At 39.4% G+C, this 23115-nt stretch overlaps 1 protein-coding gene across 1 annotated transcript; it reads left to right on the top strand.

Moving 5' to 3' along the window:
* Nucleotides 1-821: 821 nt before the first annotated feature.
* GARIN2 (golgi associated RAB2 interactor family member 2) lies at nucleotides 822-22558 on the top strand. Its single transcript, XM_087447763.1, has 5 exons — nucleotides 822-980; nucleotides 5718-5917; nucleotides 6631-7156; nucleotides 9743-9990; nucleotides 22479-22558. Exons 1-5 carry the CDS (start codon nucleotides 822-824, stop codon nucleotides 22504-22506), a joined length of 1161 nt encoding a protein of 386 aa, XP_087303889.1. The 3' UTR covers nucleotides 22507-22558.
* Nucleotides 22559-23115: the final 557 nt, after the last annotated feature.

Genomic DNA, 23115 nt, shown 5'->3' with positions numbered 1-23115 from the left:
GGAAAAAAGAGTCTCTGAGAGAGAATTGAAGTGGAAATACGTACACAGGAGCTACTGCTTGCCAGCTAAGGACCCTTCCTCTAACTGGCATGGAGTTTGTGAAGAGGGAAGGGTAATCTTCTGAACATTTGAACAAAATTACATTCTGGGGCCTTGTTCCCTTCTCAGAATTCTATGATTTCGGTGAAACCAATGACATAGAACCATTGTTGTCTGTCGAAGCAGTTTCCGGAGAGAGAGCCAGAGCGAGACAGCAGGAGATGAACAGCTGTCATTGATTAGACAGATATCCACTATTTACCTCCCAACCAAGAGCTAAGCCTTGGTCATGGGTGAAGAGTCGGGAAGAAATGTTCTCAGTTTAGTATAGTTTTGACACGCTAAAGAGTTGAGAACCCTGCATAATGGAAAGAATAGTGGTACCATTAATTGGAAAGACAGAAAATAATGGTTTGGGGGACCTGAGGCCTGTGTTACGAGGCCTCCTAGAGAGGCCTTTCCTAACCACCCTAATTAATTAGTGTTGCCAGCCCCACACCCCAGGCACTTTTTATTACATGGATCTCTTCTGCAGGCTTTGTAGCTGTTATCATCCAACATTTTTTTTACTTGCTTCTTCTCTGTTTCCCATAGAGTGTAACCTTCATGAGGGCAGAGATCTTATCAGTCCTGTTCAGATCTATCTCCACGGCCTGACATACCATAGGTATTGATAAAATTTGTTGAATTAATGAGGCAACTTAATCATTATATTAAATTTTCTCCATATCTGTTCCTTGTATTTCCATTTCCTCAATTTCTGATGTCTGTGTGTAAGCACAATGAAGAAAAGCAACAGGAAGTCTCCCATGAGGCTCAATAAGCAAGATGTTGTCTGTGTCCCACACTCCCACGATCCAGAAGGTCTTCAGAACACATTGGATGGAGGAGAGTATGCCCCTTTCGTATCTCCTCCCATATTAGAGAGCAATTTTATCCAGGTAAATAATATTTGAGCCCTGAATTATGTTCCAATAACTTCAGTAATTAATTTTCCCCAAGACAACCGAAAAGGTTGGGAGGAGAATTGTTTTAAGTGTGGCTAGGGAAGGTGTGATACAACTAAAGGGAATAGTTTGGAACTTTAAACAACCTAAAATAATGATAATGTTAAAGGAAAATTCATTTCAAATTTTCTCAACAAACTCTTACCTATAAATTCTGTCCTAACTCTAACGTAATTGTCATTCTATCATAATGTTTCCAAAATTATATGAAGAGATTATAGCCATTTTTAGAATATCTTGCCACAGGAAAGCATTCAGATAACTCCTCTCTTAGCCTTTGAAGACATTTTAAAGAATGACATCTATGACACAACGAGGGATTAAAATGAATTTTGGCTCTTACTCCTGAAGGTAAAACATAATTGTCAAATTGTGTCAGGAAGAGAAGTTTCCTTCTCATAAAAATGTACCTATATTTGGCGTAGGGGTTAGGTGCACAGGCTCCACTTTGGTGACCCAGGATTCCCAGCTTTGGATCCCGGGCGTGGACCGACGCACTGCTTGTCAAGCCATGCTGTGGCGGCGTCCCATATAAAGTAGAGGAAGATGGGCACGGATGTTAGCCCAGGGCCAATCTTCCTCAGCTAGAAAAAAAAAAATTCAGACAAAGAAATGGGGAAAGGAGTTCAATGGTATGAGCTTTACCCCTAAAGTTCATGGAAATGTCACAACCAAGTCTTAATAGGGAACACACCCATTCAAGCAGCTCCTCGGCTGATTCCACAGAGGGGCGACAGGGTAGACAACACGCACTTCTTCCTCTCCCACAAACATGCACTCTGCCCTGAGACCTGGGTACGAGGGAGACCTCCTCACTTCCAGAACACCATATGTGGGAGGCAAAACCTTGAAGAACACTCATGTTTAAGGGATGCCCCAGAACACATGGGATCAGTCATACTTTGATGTACTTTGCCTTCCATATGCTTATTTCCTCCTAATAGTCTTATTTTATTTTTCACACTCTTCCTGCACCCTTTTCAAATAAGCTCTTGCATGCTCTAATGAATACTGGGGGAGGTAGTTACCATTCTATAGACCAGACATGGCCCCATGTCATAACTGGATAAGTTATTCACTTCAAAATGCAGAACCTCTCATGGTTAGTATGTCTCTGCCAGCAAGTTACCAAGGTTCCAGACTCAACAAGTTTAAATGAAAAAGAACAGCAATTATCTCAAATAGAGTGAAAGAGCCACAGGGCATCGGCTCACTTGCAGGGAGTCATCAACGACCCACGTTCTCTCTTTTCGCTCTGTCACCCTCAAGTTGTCTCCTCGCAGGACATCGCAGGCAAACAGGACAGTCACAGCTGCCAGCAACAGGAGAGATGCATCTCATCCTTGCAACTCTTTGTGAAGGCTGAGAATCCTTGGCCAGAGCCACGAAGAGGCCCCGCTAGTATCTCATTGGCAGGCTTGGGTCACATGCCACTGCTGAAAGCAATCACTTAGGTTTAGGTTAATCAGTATTTAACCCCTGAGCTGGGGCACCATCCCTGAGGGGTGGATACAGAATCCTGCCAATCAGGAAGAAGAATGGTGTGGCTTTCGGTAGGGAATCAACACTACTGGCTACAACCTCTTTCCGAGTATATTTGTGTGGTTTTTTAAATTTATTTTTTATTGAGGTCACATTGGTTTATAACATTATATAAATTTCAGGTTGTATTTTGTATTTTAATAATTATTAAATTAATGTAATTTAAATTTGTAAATTATTGTATTTCAGTTTCTGTACAGACTGCATCATGTTCCCCACCAAAAGTCTAGTTTCCACCCATCACCATATACATGTGCCCCTTTACCCCTTTTGCCCTCCCTCCACGCTCCTCCCCTCTGGTAACCACCAATCTATGCTCCATATCTTTGTGTTTGTTTGTTTGTTTATCTTCCACATATGAGTGAAATCATACGGTATTTGTCTTTCTCTGTCTGACTTACTTTGCTCAGCATAATAATCTCAAGGTCCATCTATGTTGTTGCAAATGGCAAGATTTCATCTTTTTTTATGGTTAAATAGTATTCCATTGTATATATATCACATCTCCTTTATCCATTCATCTGTTGATGGGCACTTAGGTTGCTTCCAAGTCTTGGCTATTGTGACTAATGCTGCAATGAACATAGGGGTGCATATATCTTTTTGAATTAGTGTTTCCATGTTTTTGGATAAATACCCAGAAGTGGAATAGCTGGATTATATGGTAGTTCTATTTTTAATTTTTTGAGAAATCTGCATACTGTTTTCCATAGTGGCTGCATCAGTTTGCATGCCCACCAGCAGTATATGAGGGTTCCCTTTTCTTCACATCCTCTCCAATACTTTTTGTTTCTCATCTTTTTAGTATTAGCCATTCTGATGGGTGTAAGGTGATATCTCATTGTAGTTTTGATTTGCATTTCCCTAATGATTAGTGATGTTGAACATCTTTTCATGCACCTGTTGGCCATCTGTATACCTTCTTTGGAAAAATGTCTGTTCATGTCCTCTGCACATTTTTTGATTGGGTTGTTCATTTTTCTGTTGTTGAGTTGTATGAGTTCTTTATATATTTTGGAAATTAACCCCTTGTCAGATATATGATTTGCAAATATTTTCTCTCAGTTGGTGGGTTGTCTTTTCATTTTGTTGATGGTTTCCTTTGCCGTACAGAAGCTTTTTAGCCTGATGTAGTCCCATAAGTTTATTTTTTCTTTTGTTTCCCTTGCCTGAGTAGACACAGTATTCGAAAAGATACTGCTAAGGCCAACTTCAAAGAGTGTACTGCCTACGTTTTCTTCTAGGACTTTTATGGTTTTACACTCAAGTCTTTAATCCATTTTGAGATAATTTTTGTGTATGGTGTAAGATAATGGTGTATTTTCATTCTTTTGCGTGTGGCTGTCCAGTTTTCCCAACACCATTTACTGAAGAGACTTTCCTTTCTCCATTGCATGTTCTTGGCTCCTTTGTCGAAGATTAGCTGTCTAATTAGATGTGTGGTTTCATTTCTGGGATTTCAATTCTGTTCTATTGATCTGTGTGTCTGTTTTTGTGCCAGTACCATGCTGGTTTGGTTACTATAGCTTTGTAGTATATTTCAAAATCAGAGAGTGTGATACCTCCAGCTTTGTTCTTTTTCCTCAGGATTGCTTTGGGAGTATTTTTGTTTTTAAGTGATTTATTTTTTTGAACCAATTAACCTACAGCTGAGAAACCGAGTGTTGCCCACTTTCCAGTCTCCTCATCTTCCAACTGGCAGAGATTTTACTAGCCAAGTTTCTTGGACTTTGGGGGTTTTGCATATGCTGTTCCTCTGCCTGGAAAGATCTCTTGTCCACCCAGCCAGTTTATCTCCCACACTGCTCAGGTCTCAGCTAGAGGTCTCTTCCTCAGGGAAGACTTCTCTGACCCATGTCCAGGGTGTGCTGGAGCCAGCCGATCTGCAAATGTTCAGGAAGTTTGCAAGTCAGTAGTTAAACGCAGCCATTATTAAAAATCAAATAGTATAAACTTACAAATAAATTATATTCAAAACAAAGGCAACAAATACTCCAAACTCATCATTCCTATTATTTTACTACATTTTACTATTATCTGTGCTCTTAATGTTATGGATACAAGACTGTGGCAAAGGTCAACAAAGACTTCTGTGAGGGGCCGGCCTGTGGCTTAGCAGTTAAGTGCGTGCACTCCACTACTGGTGGCCCGGGTTCGGATCCCGGGCGCACACCGACGCACAGCTTCTCCGGCCGTGCTGAGGCGGCGTCCCACATACAGCAACTAGAAGGATGTGCAACTACAACATAAACTATCTACTGGGGCTTTGGGGAAGAAAAAAACGAGGAGGATTGGCAATAGATGTTAGCTCAGAGCCCGTCTTCCTCAGCAAAAAGAGGAGGATTAGCATGGATGTTAGCTCAGGGCTGATCTTCCTCACAAAAATAAAAAAAGACTTCTGTGAGAATCAACTGGCTATCTGGAATTTAAAATGGAGTATTGTATATCATTATTTGTAAATTATGTGCTACTCATCTTTCATATCAGTAAAATTTATGACACACTTATGTCTGTGTATCTTCCAAGAGATAATTGTTACACATTTACCAGCACACCACTGCCTGCAGCCCTCTCTAGGTCAAGTCCCCTGTTATGTGCCTCACAGCACAGCACCCTGAACTTGTACTTGGTAATTTCTTACAATAATCATTAGTGACATGCTTGTTTGATGTTCACCTTCCCTGGGAGACCCCCACAGGTCAGGGGCTGTCTCTGCCTGTTCACTGTGATATCTCCAAGAATTCGTATGAACAAGTGACTGAATAAATGCATCATGGTTCATTTCTCCTTTATTTCCTACACCACTCAGGCAAGCAAAGTTCTCAGGGCCATGCACTTTATCAGAAAACTCCTGGGGCCGGCCCCATGGCACAGCAGTTAAGTGCATGTGCTCTGCTGCTAGCGGCCCGGGGTTTGGATTCCGGGCGCGCACTGACACACCGCTTGTCAGGCCATGCTGTGGCGGCGTCCCATATAAAGTGGAGGAAGAGGCGCACGGATGTTAGCCCAGGGCCAGTCTTCCTCAGCAAAAAAGAGGAGGATTGGCATGGATGTTAGCTCAGGGCTGATCTTCCTCACAAAAAAAAAAAGAAAAGAAAAGCAAATTCCTCCTCCTGTTCTCTGCCCTAGGTCAACAGGAGAGGTGAGTCCATTTACCTTCATAATCACGCCAACTGGGTGACTGTCGGCATCTGCTCGTCCAGCCACACCCACAAGACCCCCAACGTGATGCTGCTGGCACATCCGACACCCGCTGCCCAGAGAGACACAGAACCCTTGTTTCAAAGTCTCCTGACATCTCCTTCTCCAGAGAAACTGGTGCTCACCAGGTGAGTTACACAGGGAAGAGGTCAAGGATCTCTCAGAAAATGTGCTTTACCCCGAGGAGCCAAAAGTAGAAACAGCAATGACAATGGCTCCAAGGGAGCATCTCATTTGGACTCCTTGCTGCAAATGACAGAGTCGTGTCCTTAAAGTCGGGGAAAATAGTTTATGACAACTTGGCAGTCAAACAGGCAGTTAATTTTCAAAAAATTAAACCTGAGTAACAGGAAGTGAAGACTCATAATAAACTGCCTCTCTGGAATGTTCCCTCTTCCCCAACGTCCCAACTTCCATCAGAATTAGCTCTGGTCTTGCCTCAAGCCACTCACTTGCTGTATGACCTAGAGCAAATCACTCGACTTCTCTAACTCTCAGCTTTGCAGGATTAACTAAATGGGACAACTTTTCGTGGTAAATAGTTACTCTGATTTTTTAGTTCCTCAGAATCTTAGGAGTGTGATTTAGGTGAGTTGGCCCTCAGGAGCCTGATTACATGTACTAAAAATCAGTTTTGGGCCTCAAAAGCTAAGGACCAGACCCGGGAACGTGGTAGTCACAGGACGGTACTGCCCCAACCCCTGCCCGCCCCTGCCCAGCGTGTCTGGGAGACAAGCCTGTTGTCCTGAGTCTCACTCTGCAGACTGCTGTGCAGCGTGAAGGAGAAGCCTCTGACAGCTCTCCAGTTGGGCCTCTAGGGGACACTTGTGTCTGTTCACAGGTTTCTCCCTCTGCAGTTTGTGACTCTTTCTGTGCACGATGCTGAGAACATGCGCCTCAAATTAAAGCTGGTGAGTGGACGAGCCTACTACCTACAGCTCTGCGCCCCTGCATACAAACAGGACACCTTATTCTGTCAATGGGTGGAACTCATCTCCCTCTTGAATTGGGAGAAAGCCAAAGCTTCTAGAGTATCGGAATTCTCGAGCCTCTCGGAAATCACCAATGGCACAGAGATCACAGGCTCCCTGGACATCATGGACATTGCCGCCTTCACAGCGGTACAGAGCCCCCACATGTACACGTGTATAGACACTGTGCATGCCATAGAAAGCATTGATTTCTCAGAATTCACAGACAACACCGATGTCACCGACATCACAGATGTTCCAGAAAATGAGGTCACAGAGGCCCCAGATGTAAGAATTGTCACAGAAGTCAGAGACCTCTGTGATGTCACAAACTGCTCGAAGGTCACAGTGGTGGTTGAGGATGATGACATACTAAAGGCCAAGCAAGAGGAGAAGGTATGTGACGTGGAAGACTCTCATTCTCTAATAATCAAGAATAAGAGTGATAACCAAGATCACCCTTCTTGGTTAGCTACCTGATGTCGATTATCAAAATGCTGTGGGATTTACTCTGAGTAATCTAATTTTAATGAGATCTGATCCCTGAACCCTGGTGTAAAGGAGTTGTAAGAAGTCTCCTAAAATAGGCAGTGACCATCCTTACCATGGACCTTAACCCAGTATCAGAAAGCTGTGGTGGGATGGGAAGAACTTTGGGATCAGAGTCAGAAGACCCAGGGGGAAATCTTGCCCTGCTGCATAGTAGTTTGGCCAAGTCACTGAACTTGTACAACCCTCAGTTTCCTCATCTCTAAAATGAGGATATTAACATCACGTAAGGGCTATTTTAAGGTTTAAATGTATATAAAAGTATGCAGTATATTGAAGGATGGGGAGAAATTTCAATAGTAAAAGTAAGGATGGAAACAGGGAAATAAAATGCCAAAAGAAGTGAGCGGCTTTAGAAAAGGTCAGAAAGTGGAAAAACACAGAGCCATATCCAAGAATGGTTAGTTCAGTTTGGCTGGAGCATAATATACGTAGAGAATATTCGGATACAGGATAGGAAATTTGCTTGCAAACCTTGAATGCCAAATTAAGAATTGTAGACTTCACTCTCTGGGCAAACCTTAGCTGCCAAAGGCTTCCCTCTGAGAGGATGAAGGAGCCGTGTTTTTAAAAGACGAATCTGATGATAGGATGGGCTGTAGGTAAAGAGATCAGTTTGAAGACTACCTGAAAAACCTCCATGGGCCCACAATAGACAAATGGCAAAGGGTAAAGATAGACAATTCACAGAAGAAGAAACCACTAATGAATATAGTGGAAAAATTTAACCTTACTAATAATGCAAGAAATGCAAACTTAGAAAAAAAATTTAACTGTTAATTAAAAGAATAAAAGCAGTCAATATTAGTAAAGGTGTGGTCAACTTGAAATTCATATAGATTCACAGTATGGATGAGAATTGGGACAAACCTTCCTGAAATCATTATGCATCAAGATGGGTATAAACAAAAGGTTTGTACCCTTTGACTCAGTGATTTCACTTCTAGGAATTTTTCTTAAGGAATTAATCAAACATAGGAATGAAGATTTAGCTACAAAGATGTTAATCATACCACATCTATACCATGTTTATGAAAATATGGAAGTAAGCTAAACACCCACCATGGGGGATGGATAAACAAATTTAAATCCATGAAGGGCAGGTGCTATAGTTATCTTGTTCAGGAGCAATCACAGTAACTGGCAAGGTCATAGCCACTCAGAAAATGTTTGTTAAATGAATGACTGCTCCGTAGCTATGAAAATTGTTGAAGAATTTTTCTTTACCTGGAGAAATGTTCATGACATAAAGTTGAACAAAAAATGAAGAATATGATACCTATTATATAAAAATATATTTATATGCACATAGACAACAGAAGGGGAAAAAGTCATATTCTTAACAGCAGTTTATTTCTGGATTGTGGGATAACAGGCAATTCATGGTGGTTTTTTTGCACTTTTCTGAATTTTCTATTTCCTACAATAAAAATAAATTTTAACTAGAAAAAAATTCAGGTAGTTTTACACAATTTTTAATGACATGAGGAAAATGCTTATGATAAATTGTTAAGTGAAAAATGTAGGATACATAACTGCAATATGATCACAAAGCAAACACGTACAAAATAAATAAATGGACAAAAAGACCAGAATGAAGTGTGCCATAGGGGTAGTTATTTCTGGCCATTGGCATCAAAGAAGCAATAATTTTCTCCCTTTCACTTTATATCTTACAGGATTTTCTAAATATTCTATAATAATTATGTATTACTTTTATTGTCAGAAAAAATGTTTTCTCTTTAAGGAAGAAGATTATTGCATTATTTTCAAGGAAACAAAATAGAGGTGACGCACTAGGTAGTGGCAATGGGAGGAGGAAGGTGCAGGTGTGAGGGATGTTAGGGAGACAGGGTCTTTAGGACTAGCCAACCGATTGCTCCAAGGCCTGAGAGAGATTCTGAGGAGGGCAGTGGGCAACTAGGAGAAGCGGTGCATTAACAGAAACCAGGGAATTAGGAGAACAGGAGAGATTTTAGGGTATTACGTTTTAGATACAGATTCTAAGTCTTTTGAAAAACAAACTCTTTGTATTACTATGAACCTCCAACTCCTGTCACCTATTAGATGCTCTTAAATCAAGATCAACCTCAGACCGGGGAGAAGGTTGGCAAGGCATTTCTAGAAAACCTTCAGGGAGAGGAATGCTATAAAGTACCAATTTTCTTGTGTGAGGTGACAATGGTGTACACGATCACGTGAGCTTTTGAACGTGCTGTATCAGGTCCCCTCACTGGCAGCTCAATGCCCGCTTGGCCTCTTCCCAATGGCCATGCAACGGGAAGCCTCATGCCCTCATTGCGCCTGCGCGCTCAAGGGCACTCAGTAAATACAAGCGAAATGATTACCGTGTTAGATACTGCTCCATAAACAATCTCTTTCTGTTTGATGCTGTTCTGTTAGCTGATTAGCTGCTGCTTATTATTTTCAAAGGAAAAACTGGAAAACATTCTGAAGCCTGAGTGTCTACAAGATAGAAAAAATAAGAATGAGTTAAAAGAATCCTCAAACTATGTCACTATCTCAAACATAACACTGAATTTCGAAGGTGAAAGATGTTTTCACACTATCTTGACTCCAGAAGAAAGTGAGAGAAACACATCTAAAGAGACGAGTGATAAAACCTCTGAAATAAGGATGACTGATTTTAAAACCATGGCTCTCAAGGCTGAAGAATCCAGGTATGTGAGGCCGGGAGATGCCAGGGATGCTGAGGCGCGCGGAAACGTAAACAAGGGTACGCTTCACGGTCCCTGCGACTCGGGCATTTACTGAAGATTCTCAGACATAGAAACAATGTAATTGAACGATGACAGTCAACTCTTATCCACATTGGGTACAACCTTGGTGAATTTTTATTTTCACACCATTCATTTGGCACTCTGGGCAATCTGCCTGGTGTCAGCTGTGTGTGCTGAAGCAAACAGAATAGACTCAGTGTCCACATTTTGGAGTTAGGGGCATTGATCTCTACAATGATTATTATGGGTACTTTTCCTTTTATCCTTATACCTCTCTATATTTTCTTCTCTAGATATCCCTTATACGTCTCTACATTTCCAACTAATAACTTAATAATCTGAAAAAACTGTTTCCATAATTTCAATAGCTCGTTTGCAAGCTGAATGTGAGAGAGCATTGTAGTGTTAAAAGATAAAAGTTAATCTGATCATTCTGGAGTAACTTCTAAAAAGAAATCAGAGAAAAATTTAGAGATCTAAATGCTTATGTTAGCAAGAATGAAAATGAGGAATGTAACGAATTATGTTTAAATTGTTTTTAAATATAAAAAAGGAAAAGGGGAAAACAGGAAAAATAAACAACAAAAAAAAGAAATAAACTAGAAAAATTTTAAATAATTTGAAATGTTAAAAGAAGTTTGGCTGATTCTTCAAAAAGAATGACAAAACAGGCAAATCTTGGACAACTATTTTTTTGAAAGGATAAAATTGGAAACTTAAAAAGTGCTATATCAACTAGTAAGAAGAACAGTAAAATGTTATTGAGAAAGATGATATACAACTTTGCTTTAATAACTTGGAAACTCTAAATTAAATAAATGACATTAGCAAATATGCAAAGAGGCAAAACTGGCACCATCAGAACTTAAAAACAGGAAAATTTATCCAAGAGCTCCATAAAAGAAAAGGACATAGTTGTGACTTTTATTGGACAGTTTTCAGATACTCTAAGAATTATCTCTATTTAGTGTAATGTTTTCTTTTAGTTATAGAAAAATGTTTTGTTTTCCTAATTTTATGAAGCAAATAATTTGTCTGGATTGTAAAGCCTGCCAAAAACAACACAAGAAAGAAAATTCTAGATTAATCCTACTTGTGACAATAAATGCTGACTTCATAGAATCTTAGCAGGCAAAATATAGCAAGCTTAATATAAAATTAAGGAAACTGTCAATATAAGTCATTATTTAAATATAGAAGAGCAGAAAAATCATGATACTTTAAATACATTTGATAGATTTTGATATTCTTGATAAAGAACCGCAAAATATAGAAAAATTTTTCCTCAACACAGTAAAGAATATTTACTCCAAACCAGAGACAACATTATTTTTCATGAAGAAATTTTAGAAGTGTTCTACTTAAAACGTGGAACAAATTAAGGATGTTCCCATTAACATTTCTACGTAATATAATTTAAGAGGTGCTAGCAATTGCGATAGGACAAAGAAATACAAAAAATAAATATAAGAGATTTTAAAAATCACTCTTTGCAAACAGAAGTTCATATTTAGAAAATTTGAAAATCATCAAAAATATTAGTTTATGAACAAGTTTAGGAAGGTTACAGATGATATAAATTCACGAAAAATGTTTCATGATTTTTATTAACAAACCAAAAATGTGTTGAAAAAAGAGAACATCCAAAGGCAACAATAAAAATCAAATATTTAGTGAGAGTGATAAGAGATCTACATACATGGAATTACAAAACTCATGGCAGAAATAAAAGACAATGTGAATAAGCAACATAAGCTCTCTTTCTGGGCTGGTAGATTTAAGACAGCAAAGATGACAAGCCTTCCTAAATTGATTTATAGATGCAATACAATACCCATTATCTCAATATGATATCTCATAGAAATCAGAAAATTATGTGGAAAAGACAGGGGTAAGAATCCCAAGGAAACTATTGGGGATGGAAAATGTCTTGAGGGGACTTGGTCCTATAAAATCTTAAGCCATATTATAATTAAACGGTCATCACAAACACCAATGCAAAATTTAGAATATAGAAATAAAGAGAGAAAAATAGATTCAAACTGATATGGGTTCAAAAGAAGCATGAAAAAGCAAAATTCTGGAAAACGTTGGTCAAAGATTTACACTGTACTACAAAACATTTTCAAGTGGGGAAAGAGTAAAATATTTTAAAGCTAACTAAAATAAACTAGAAGAAAATGGAATGGTAGCATTGCCTCAGTTGCAGAGGAAAGATCCTTCATTCAGTAATAAATACTGAGCACCTTCTATGTGCTAGGCACTGGGGACACAGCCCTGAAAATAACTAAGTCCCTATCTCATGGAGTGTTTCATTCTAGTGGAGGACACAGATAATGAGCAAATAAAATCTGGTATGCCAGCTGGAATGTGCTGTGATGAAAACAAAAATAAAGTAACAGAATAGACAGTGATTTGAGGAGGGAGAAGGGGTAGTTTATATAACTGGTCAGGGACGGCTTCTCCAAGGAAGGGGCATTTGAGCAGAGATTTGAAGCAAGTGTGGAGCTCTGGGGGAATAGAGTTCCAAGCTGATTGATTGCATAGCAATTATAAATATCTGCCAAATAAATGATTTTAAGTGATTAAATAAATACATATATACATAAATACATAACAACACAATGGGAAAATAATAATAAATAGATAAATAATCTATAAAGATTTTACATCCCATATATATGGGTAGCTGATGGGAATTTGTAAAGGATCCAGTTAAAAAATAATTCAAGGGGCCGGCCCCGAGGCTTAGCAGTTAAGTACGCACGCTCCACTGCTGGCGGCCCAGGTTCGGATCCGTGGCGCACACCGACGCACCGCTTCTCCGGCCATGCTGAGGCCACGTCCCGCATACAGCAACTAGAAGGATGTGCAACTATGACATACAACTATCTACTGGGGCTTTGGGGGGAAAATAAATAAATAAATAAAATTAAAAAAAAAATAAAAATAACTCAAGATTATGAATAGAAAATTTACTCCAGAAAGCAAATAAATACTTAAAAACGGATCAATCTCACTAATAATTAAAGAAACACAAGCTAAGCCATTACCAGTGGGCTTTTCGTTAGATGTTACTAACACCGATGGTGTCACTGTAAGGGGGGGAGCTTTCTGCAGAGTGATTTGGCAATTCACACTACAGATGGTTACACCCCTTGACTTATAGGAATACATGTCAAAGAAATAATTCAAAAGGGAAAATAACTTACTCGAACATAGCGTTTTGTAGTTAAAACGTGTAAGTAATGCAAACAACCCCTGATAGGAGAATGGCTAACCAGGAAATAGTGAAACAGCAGATCCCCACTAGGAAAAGCAATCGGAGAATTTTAATGAAAAGAGCTAATAAGGAATTATAAGCTGGAAAAGGAAAATTTCAAAAAATGTGCACATGGTGGTATTATATTTCTACAACAGGATGGGAAGAAACTGTAGAGTTCAGGAGTAGTTGGTGATTAAAGGAATTGATATTTGTTACAGCTATTGATAGATGTTTCTATTAAACTTTTATTGTACAATTGATTACATATATAATTTAAAAATCAAACTGATGCTAAATATATTAATTGGATGCATTAATTGGATGTATTAACTGGATGCATTAATTGGAAGACATAGCAGCTAGAGAAGGAGCTTTGTAGTCAGACAACCCTGGGTTCAAATCCTGGCTCCTCTATTCTTACTAGCTGTGTGATCTTGGGCAAGTTACTGAATTTCTTTAGGTCTCAGTTTCCTCATCTGTAAAACGGGAATGATACCTACCATGCAGAGTTGTTGTAGGGATTAAATAAGCTGCTATTCAAAAGTTCACAATGTCAGGCACATGGTAATTGCTCCAAAAAAAGAAGAGACGGATAAAAATAGGGAGAGAGCAGGAGCGAGGGAGGAAGGAAATGTTCGGATTCTAGATCAGACTGAACACAAATCTAATATAGATTTGACTCATGTTGAATACAGTAGAAAGGTGATTCTATACCACACAGGACCTCTGAAGTTATCTTTTCCCTAGACTACTCAGTAAACTGAACCTAGAGAGGAACTGGAGAGAAAGTAGAACTTATTAAATACTCTTAATGCAGTAGAGAAATTGAGGATATTTAAACTGAAGACGAAAATGCTAATAGGCGACAATTACCATCTTCAGTGTATGAGGAAGTCTGCAGAAGGCTAAATTTAAAAAGCAGATTTGAAGTAAAACGTATTTTAGCTAAACATGAAGAAAAATTTTATTATATAGTAAAGTAATACAACCACCAATGAATTAAAAAAAACAATAAAATACATGCAGATCATTGATTAGATTTTAATAAACAATAGAACTAGTTTCTGAAGGTTGTGGAGTCTTTAACCCTGGGAACTTCTCAAAAACAAACGTTAATCCATTTGTCCTGGAGACTTTAGACATTCTCCTGCAAGGGGTCAAGACCAGTGCATGTTTCTTATCTTTTAATCTACTGCTAAAGTAAACAACAGAAGGCATGGTGAAGTCAAATATGAGTGTGCTCTGGGGGATTCCTTAAAGAAGTGTGGTGGAGAAAATGTCAACACACCCGGTACGCTGTAGGGTCCTGAGAAGTAGAGCAATAAAATACGTAAAGGGCTTGGGACCTAGTGTGTGCTTAGTAAATGATTGTTATTGTCATTAATAATTCATTTCCAATAATGTAGATGAAAGAAATTTGGCTCTTTTCTCCAAAAAAAAAAAAAAAACTTACTCAAAAATATCTTAATAATCCGAATATTAAGTACTCAAAACTGACATTCTTTTTAACCTTCTTTCCTTGATAAGTAGGGAATAAGGGAAGTAAAGGAATATGGACGATCCTTAGGATCTCCACAAACCTTGAAATCAGAGTACTGTTTGCTTTAGCCCCTGGGCTGCTGCGTTTCTTGAAGTTCTAAAGCCTCCAGAGCCAATGGCCAGCACACTCAAGGTCTTGGTGGATCTTGATTACTATTAACGATACTTTTGGTTGTCTGCTGAAGCGAAGCGTAGTTTGCTGTCTTAGTTTCGATACCAGTGGTTCTCAGGTGTGGCTGGTCAGCAGCATCACCTGGGAACGGGTTAGAGACGTAAATTCTCGGGCCCATCCCATCCTACTGAATCATAAACTCTGCATTCTATGTTGCAGTAGACCTCCAAGCGGTTCTAATGCACGCTCAAGTTTGAGAACCACTGTCTTAGGAGAAGCCAATCCTAGGTACAAAGTAGGGTTTAGCAAGGATTCCTCTCTCATGAGGGCTTGTTCTGAGGCCCTATAGCCAAAAAGATTCTCCTTTATAGCCACTGGAAAAACTATTGGCTCAAATCAAGGGAGACTTCTTCAGGATTTTTTCTTATATGACAGGAACTCTGAAATTTGGATTCAAAAAAGAAAAAATATATAAAAATTTGGTTCAATGTTTAAGAAATTTCCTGCTTCAAATTGAGGGTAGAGAAGTAGCTGAAATAGAGAAATTTCCCCCAGAACATTCATCTATTATTTCTTGATAGTAACCACTGAGTTCTTTCAGAGGAACTAAACAATGACTAGAAAGGCTACTGGTAAATCTGATGTGTTAGAGGAGCAAGAAGGACAAAGGTAAAGAAAAAAACCAGGAGAGAAGGAGAGTAAGGAGGAGAGAGAGAAACAGCAACCGTCAGTCAGGGGTAGTGAGAGATGGGAGAGAGGAAGACGAGACGTAGAGGAACAGAAGCAGGTGTCACTCGGTGGAAAATGTACCAGTAGAAAATGTACCTCGCATGAGCATGGCTTTGATAGAACAGTGTCAGATTTCTAAAAAACAGACACGATAAAAATAAATCCATCCAATTTAGCAGTCGGTCCTAAATAATAATTGATCAGGTCTGATCACTCTGATGTCTTTCTTCTGCTTTATTTCATCCACGTGTCTCAAATTCTATGTCCTGCCCTTGTCTAAGGCTTCAGGAACATACCACAATTCAAACTCTCACAAGTTTAACTGTTGAAATCTTTTCGACTTCTTCTTTCCTTGCCCTTTTGCACATAATAGATACCCTGAAGCATTAGATTAGCTTTTAGTGCCTTTAAAAAAGCAAAATAATTGCGGCCAGCCCCGTGGCACAAGCGGTTAGGTGCACGTGCTCTGCCGCGGCGGCCCGGGGTTCGCCAGTACCAGATCCCGGGTGTGCACCGTTGCATCACTTGTCAAGCCATGCTGTGGCGGCGTCCCACATAAGGTAGAGGAAGATGGGCACAGATGTTAGCCCAGGGCCAGTCTTCCTCAGCAAAAAAAGAGGAGGATTAGCATTGGATGTTAGCACAGGGCTGGTCCTCCTCACAAAAAAAAATTAAAAAAATAATTAATAGACTTTATTTTTTTAAAAGTATAGTTTTAGATTTACAGAATTATTGAGCAGATGGTACATGGAACTCCATACACCCACCCCACTGCTTCCTTCTCGCTTTCCCCCCACCCCTAGTGTCCCCTATTATTAACACCTTGCGTTAGTGTGGTACATTTGTTACAATTAATTAATATTGATACATTATTAACCATTGTCCCTAGTTTAAGGTTCACTCTTTGTGTTGGACAATTCTGTGGGTTTTGACACACATAGTGATGTTTATCCACCATTAAATACAGAATAGTCTCACTCCCTAAAAGTCCTCTGATCATCATATTAGCTCTTAATGGCTTTTTAAAAAATGAAAAATTTTAAAGATAACTTAAATTTTTAGGATGGAAAAGTGCTCTGCAGGTGCAATGTTTTGTTAGTCTCACTATTATGATCACTATTCCAAATGATGAGAAAATGAGTCCCTATATAAATAGCAAAAATCATAGAACTTTAAAGATAAAAAGAATCTTGAAGTTTAGCAAATCCCAAATTCTTCAAGGCCCTGCCCTCCAGTCTCAAAGCTTGTGTCATTTATCCGCTGACTCTACTGAGGAGAAAGAAAGAAATAGACAAACAAAAAAAAAAGCAAAAAACAAATTTTGGTTCTAAGTAATCCTCTGAAGCCCAATTCAATCCAGCATAGATTCTTTTTTATTGCCTCTTTGCATGAGGAACATAATTACTAGCTAGACCCTAATTTGAGAATGTTCATTATGAATGAAAGATGTCATATCTAAGAACAGAATGGAATTCACTGATGCTTTATTCTTGGAACATTTGTAGGATTAAGTCAAGATATTGTGAGAGTGATGTTATATATATTTTTCTCTTCAAGACCATGGATTTCAATGACACTTTTAACTCACTGTACTTTGGAACAATGAAAAAAAATGAAACAATGACCTTGTTGAATATTTTGTTCTCAGATTCATTAGTCTTTAAAATGTAAATTGAGCAATTTAGATCTAGAGAAGTGAAAGACCATGGAGACGTCTAGAATGTCACTTTAGCTCCTTTAGAAATGATTTACTTTATAAAGCATTTATAGTCCTCTCATACCTTGACAATAGAGCTACTGTGACTCTTCCCTTTGTTTTAAAGAGCATAATGGCAGGCTTTATTTTAATTTACACCTATTTTTTAAACTACGTTTACTTGGTATTTCTCAGTCTCTTGAAAGCTTTTATCATTAAACTCAATCTTCATTTAAATCACGAGACCTATGTGGTGAAGCTATATGAGCATTTATCTGCAAATGTCTCAGGAAATCACTAATTTAACCTTTACATTAGAAAGATCCATTGTAGAACTGAGACTGGATGTATTTGCCAGACTCTTTAAAACAGATCATAATTATGTCTTTGTACATTTATCTGGGAAGATATTATCTCAGGGTAATTATTCTTTCCAAACGCTTTCTTTACCTCAAAAAGCAATATTTCCAAAATTTTTCTCAAAAATGTGGCCAAGAAACAAAGATTTGGTGAAAATTAAGTGACTTAAGTTTATGTTTTAGCATGCCAATGAAGTTAAGAAAAACAGTATTTTAATTTTTGTTATTAATTTTAAAAATCAGGAATGCAGAAAACAAACTTCTTTATCCAAAGACATTTCTGAAAGTGAAATAGTCTGAAAAACTGACAGCCAGCCTCCCGGTTTATCCACTAAACCATAAGAAATGTAATAACTTGGGCAAATACTGGGGCATGTTATTCACCTGCAAGACTCCCATGCATTGTCGCCCCATCAGGGCCATAGGGCCATAGAGATTGTGGTGAAGAAGCTAGCAGAGGTGGGCAACTCTTAAGCTCAGGCACCCATCCATTCCAGAATTCACCCCAGGTCTCTCTCTATAAGACCCTATTTCCCAAAACAATTGCCTTTGTTTACGTGAAGCCTCTGAGCAGCAGCAGTTAGCTTCTCTCAGTCCCAACCCCAGAAGAGTTTTCCCGGGCTGGAGAGGCAGCAGAATAGCATGCCTGCGGCCTCATTGAGTGACAGATGATAGATACAATACAAATAGATTATGTGTTATTACATACAATTCACTTTTATGGCTTTTACAGGTTGGATAGCTTGCATATTAACAGAAATTTAGGTAATTTTACTCTAATATGTATTATAATCAATAAAACCCTAGGCTTGATAAACATGTTTCATTACTACCCACAAAACATTTAGAGAATGGCTGGTTATCTCATACTTAGTAATTCTTCTCTAAATATTTGTGGTTACCCTGGCAAATTCTTGAAATGTGCTGTTTATTTTTACAGGAGCATGAGAACTCATTCAGACTCTTCAGGTACGGAACAAATGCCCTACATTTCTTTGTGATCCTTAGCTCCAGTAGTCACATCTGGGTCCTGGAACAGAGTAGTTAAGAGCTAAGGAGTCCAGCTAGATGTCTTCATGCCTTCCCTTTCCTGCCTTTGCTCCATTCTGAGCCCTACACTGGAGAAACCTCAGAGCCTATCCTCATGCTATCTATCTTTCAAGAATTAGACACCACTTCACTTTTTTCTGCGCTGGTCGAGTTCGGTTTCCTAGCTCCCCGAATCTGACTCATTGGGCATGAGCCACTACCAGGCTAGCTCTGCAGAACCCGGACAACAATCCTTGCAGATTTGGAAGGAGGGTGGTCCACAACTAAATTTCTTGGTAAATCTAAAATCACCTAGCCTCTCTTTTCTTTCTGCTTACATCGTTGGCCTCTGCTTTGCTGTCACGTAATGCCATTGAACACTGTTCTCAGCAGTTTTTTCTTCACATATTTCCACGTCTCAGGATCTTTAACTTGTAACACGCTTTTGACACGGAGGCCGTCGTAGAGGTGCCAGTGGAGATCCCTCCCCTTGCTGACTCCCGTCCGCCTCTAAGTTAGTCTAACCTCAGCTCCAGTCATGCATGTAAAAGGACATCATGGAAGGGACAGAGAGGATATTTCACTGGACTTAAATGGAGAGAGAAAAAAAATACATCCACTTTAAAAACCAAGAACCCTTGAAGGCATTTTTAGTCACATTTGCAAGAGTCCTACAAAAAAAAGCAAATGATTAGAGGAGAGGTGTTTCTACAAATGGGATTTGTCTTTGAGCCTTCCCACTGGGCTTTAATGTCCAAAAGTACCAGACGAACTTCTCTGTAATGTGGTTTTACCTATATTCCAATGTATAGTATTGAACCTGAGAACATATAGGGAAATGCTATTGTAGTTTATAAGGAAAATGCAAAATCTCCCTTGCAGTAGATAGAATTTTCATCTATCAATTTCTACCCCAAATTTTATTTCAAAAAGAAATCAAAGTAAATTTTCAGAAATTCCAGGGATGTCCAACTGTTAAATATTTTCCCCTTATTTCCTAAAGGAAAGGCTATGTCTAGCAGCAGCCTTATCACTAATATATAATTAATAAATTAGCATATAATTAGTACAGTCTACATACATTCTGAAGCACTGGTTATTTAAGCCATGGAAATTTAAAATTAATGTAGGACATTGACACTTTTATCTTCATCCTATATGTGACTGATTCTTTCATCTGTCTCCTGGTACAAACTCAATTTTGTTCAACTCGATCAGCATTCGATTCCTATCTGTTATACAAGACAGAACACTACCTGGCCTCACGACAAGTGCACAAATAACATAAAGCAGAAGGTTTTGGTGCTTTAAGAGAAAAGTGGAGAACCTAGTTTTAGCTCAAGAGAGAAAATCATGGAAGATTCTAAGAAGAAGGCAGCCTTTGAGTTAGGAAAAGAGAAAGAAGAGTATGCTGGATATGGGGAACAGCGTGAGCAAAGTTACAGGGACGGGACATGCTCCCGTGGGCATGCTGGGCATGTTCACTTTAGGAGTAACGAGAAACGCACCCGGAAAGAAAGGCAGCAGTCATATTACAGAGGTCTTGGACCACACTAAGGAGTTTGGATGGTACTGTTTGGTAGGTAAGGAGGAGCCACTGAAAGACAGGGAAATGACAACATAGTGTTATGTTTTAGGAGGACTACTCTGCAATCTCTAAGAGAAGCTGGAAGAGGCTAGAGGTAGGAAGTCATTCTAATAGTCCAGGGGAAGGGTGCCACAGCCTTGAACCCCCTAAGAAGCAGTCAGATGGGAACAAGGGCATCAATACCTGACCAACAAGGTTTATTGACCGACCACCTGTGGGGACAAGAGAAAAAAACTGAGGATGACAGAGCTTGGGAGGCAACATGACTAGGAGGTAGTGAGACCATGAAACAAGCTGGGAAATGGAATCGGAGGAAATTTGGAAGGAAAAGATGAAGAAATCAGGTATTAAACACTGAACTTAGAATCAAAGCCCTAGGTTTGAGTTCTAATCGTCCTTCCTCTGTTTCATGAATGCGTCATTTAATCTCTCTGGGCCTCAGTTTCCTCAACTATCAGATGTGTGTGCATATGGGTGGGGGATGAGGAGGGCGTGATTAGCTGTCTCCAGGCCCTTCCTGCTGTCGTGATTTTATAAGCTGATATGTTTGTGGTCCTGGTGGCCCAGCTTTGTAAATTTAGCAAGCAGCTTGAGATGAGGAGCTAAGCAAAGATACAGCAAACAAGGGGCAAAATTCCACTCTGAGCTTGTTAAATCACAAGGATGGTACAATGTACAAATTTGGCATGCAGTTTTCACAAAGTATTAATTATTTTCCATTTGTTTTCTTCCACGTACTTTCTCAATATTTCTACTTTTCTCTCCTCTGTCTTCCCATTTTTCCTTACTTAGGATTGTATAGTTTTTCCATTTTCCCTCTGATTAGCATCTCTTTCCCCCTCTTCACACTCCTCTGAATCACTTCTCTCCTTTCATACTCTCTTACACTTCACACTCTTTACCCCAGGAAAAGCAAAGATTAGTAGAACCTTAATCCTTTGTCCCATTGAATTTAGACTAAATGTAGGCTAAAAATGAGTCTGTCATTCCAATTTCTATTTGAGGCAGAAGCCAGAATAACAACTGCTCCCCACTGCAGTAAAACAAATCCTTGGTACCATGAACCTCATCAGAGTCACATTCACCCAATGCCTGGGTGAGGCTAGTTGGGAACCATGGTCTCTAATTCATCTCTCAAACTTGTCAGCAGTTTGAAAGAATTATGCCTTTTCTCCTTTCTGAGTGAGGTTTTGGGTAATGTGGTACTTCAGGTGTCCTGTTTTTAGGAAAAGGCTACGAGGCAGAGACGGCTAAACCTGTCTCTGTGGGTCTGGGTCCATCTCTCTCCTTTCTTGACTTTCAATTTCTTACCTTCCTAGGCTTTATTCTCCTTAACTTTGCTGATTTCTTTACAGTGAGCCCAAACAATAGGCTTGTGTATGATCCTATGGTATTTTTCCACGATGGAAGGAAATGAGACAAAGGACAGAGATTGGAGAACAGAAGAGAGGGGAACATCGCTTATGAAATACTGGGCGTGTCCTCCCCACCCAGCTTTCTCATCCACTTCCCTCTTAAATATTGCAAATAGGATTCCTTGGAATCCTAAGCAGCAGAACCTAAGCAGGTTCATTCTGTGTTTATGAAACTCAGGCTAAAAAGAGAAAGGGTGGAAGGACCCTAAAAGGGAAGCTGTTTGTGAAATTTTACAATGGGCTCCATTGGAAAAAATAAAGACATTTTTGATGAGGTGGTTAGAACATCATTTGAATTTAAGACCCAAATTAAGTTCTCTCTCTTTCTGTGCCTTTTTTCCTCTCCTGCTTTGGCTTTTTTCTTTCTTCCCCACTTCTCCTCTCCCTAATGATCTCTCTTCCACTTTTCCCCCACTATTTTTCTTTTTGCCCTCTGGCTCTCTCCCCTTATGTCAAATCCTCTTCTAATTTCCTCAATCTTGCACATTATCTGTCTCTCCCTTTCTCAGGGGAAAGGATATGAGGAAAAGAAGGTAAAACAGAAAAAGAAAAGGCCACTGGGAAAAACATGTAATTACAAGGTAATTTTTTATAATTATAAGTCTCTATAGACAAAAAGAACAGACAGGACACTTTCACAAAAAGTTGTCAATAAATTGAATCTTTTAACATTGAATCTTATTACTTCTATTGTAGTAATAACAGAGGTGGAATGGAATGCTGAGGGTTTTGTTGTGGTTTCTGCTCTGGAGTCCATCGTGGGACAAAATGTAACATCAGCACAGGGAGCAGCGAGAGCTCCAGGTGAGGCACAGGACGGGAATTACTGCCGCTGCTCCTACAAGCGATTCCTTTCATTCTCTTTCCTGATCTTCCTCTTTGCTCCCTCCTCATACTCTTTCCCAACCTGCTTTCTTAGATTAGCCAACACGGCCAAGGCCTCTTTCTTTCATACCAAAATTCTAAGAATATTTATAGAGTGCCTACAGGACTGCCATATACAATTGGGCAGATTGTACACTGCACAGAGTGGGGGGGGCCCGTTCCCACTGTAGTCTACATGTAGTGCACAACCTGCACAGCTGTATGTGGTGGCCCTGGCCCACTGTACTCTAAATTTCTTTGAGACCCCAGCTTTGCAAGTTACTTAAGAATGAAACTTTTCTCAGCTGCCTCTCCCAACATAGCTAACGCTGTGCGTGTGTGTGTGCGTGCACTTAGGGGCTGAGTTCACAGAACTGAAGGGAAGGTTGATGGGCCAGGGGTGGCCTTGGCAGGAACCACATGTCCATCTCATCAGGGTTCTGATGTTGGAATCGAGGTGCCCATCCTT

The sequence above is a fragment of the Ceratotherium simum genome, chromosome 24 (genome assembly GCF_057802395.1).
Source record: "Ceratotherium simum simum isolate JZ-2026a chromosome 24, ASM5780239v1, whole genome shotgun sequence".
In the NCBI taxonomy this organism is placed as follows: Eukaryota; Metazoa; Chordata; class Mammalia; order Perissodactyla; family Rhinocerotidae; genus Ceratotherium; species Ceratotherium simum.
The sequence above is the reverse complement of the archived record's forward strand: the minus strand, read 5'-3'. Positions and strand labels throughout refer to the sequence as shown.

Excerpts from the sequence above, each read along its gene's own strand:
- GARIN2 (XM_087447763.1), top strand. The coding sequence starts at position 822 with ATGAAGAAAAGCAACAGGAAGTCTCCCATGAGGCTCAATAAGCAAGAT. Across the intron at positions 5,918-6,630 it reads GAGAAACTGGTGCTCACCAG|GTTTCTCCCTCTGCAGTTTG; the intron begins GTGAGTTACACA and ends GTCTGTTCACAG. Across the intron at positions 7,157-9,742 it reads AGGCCAAGCAAGAGGAGAAG|GAAAAACTGGAAAACATTCT; the intron begins GTATGTGACGTG and ends TTATTTTCAAAG.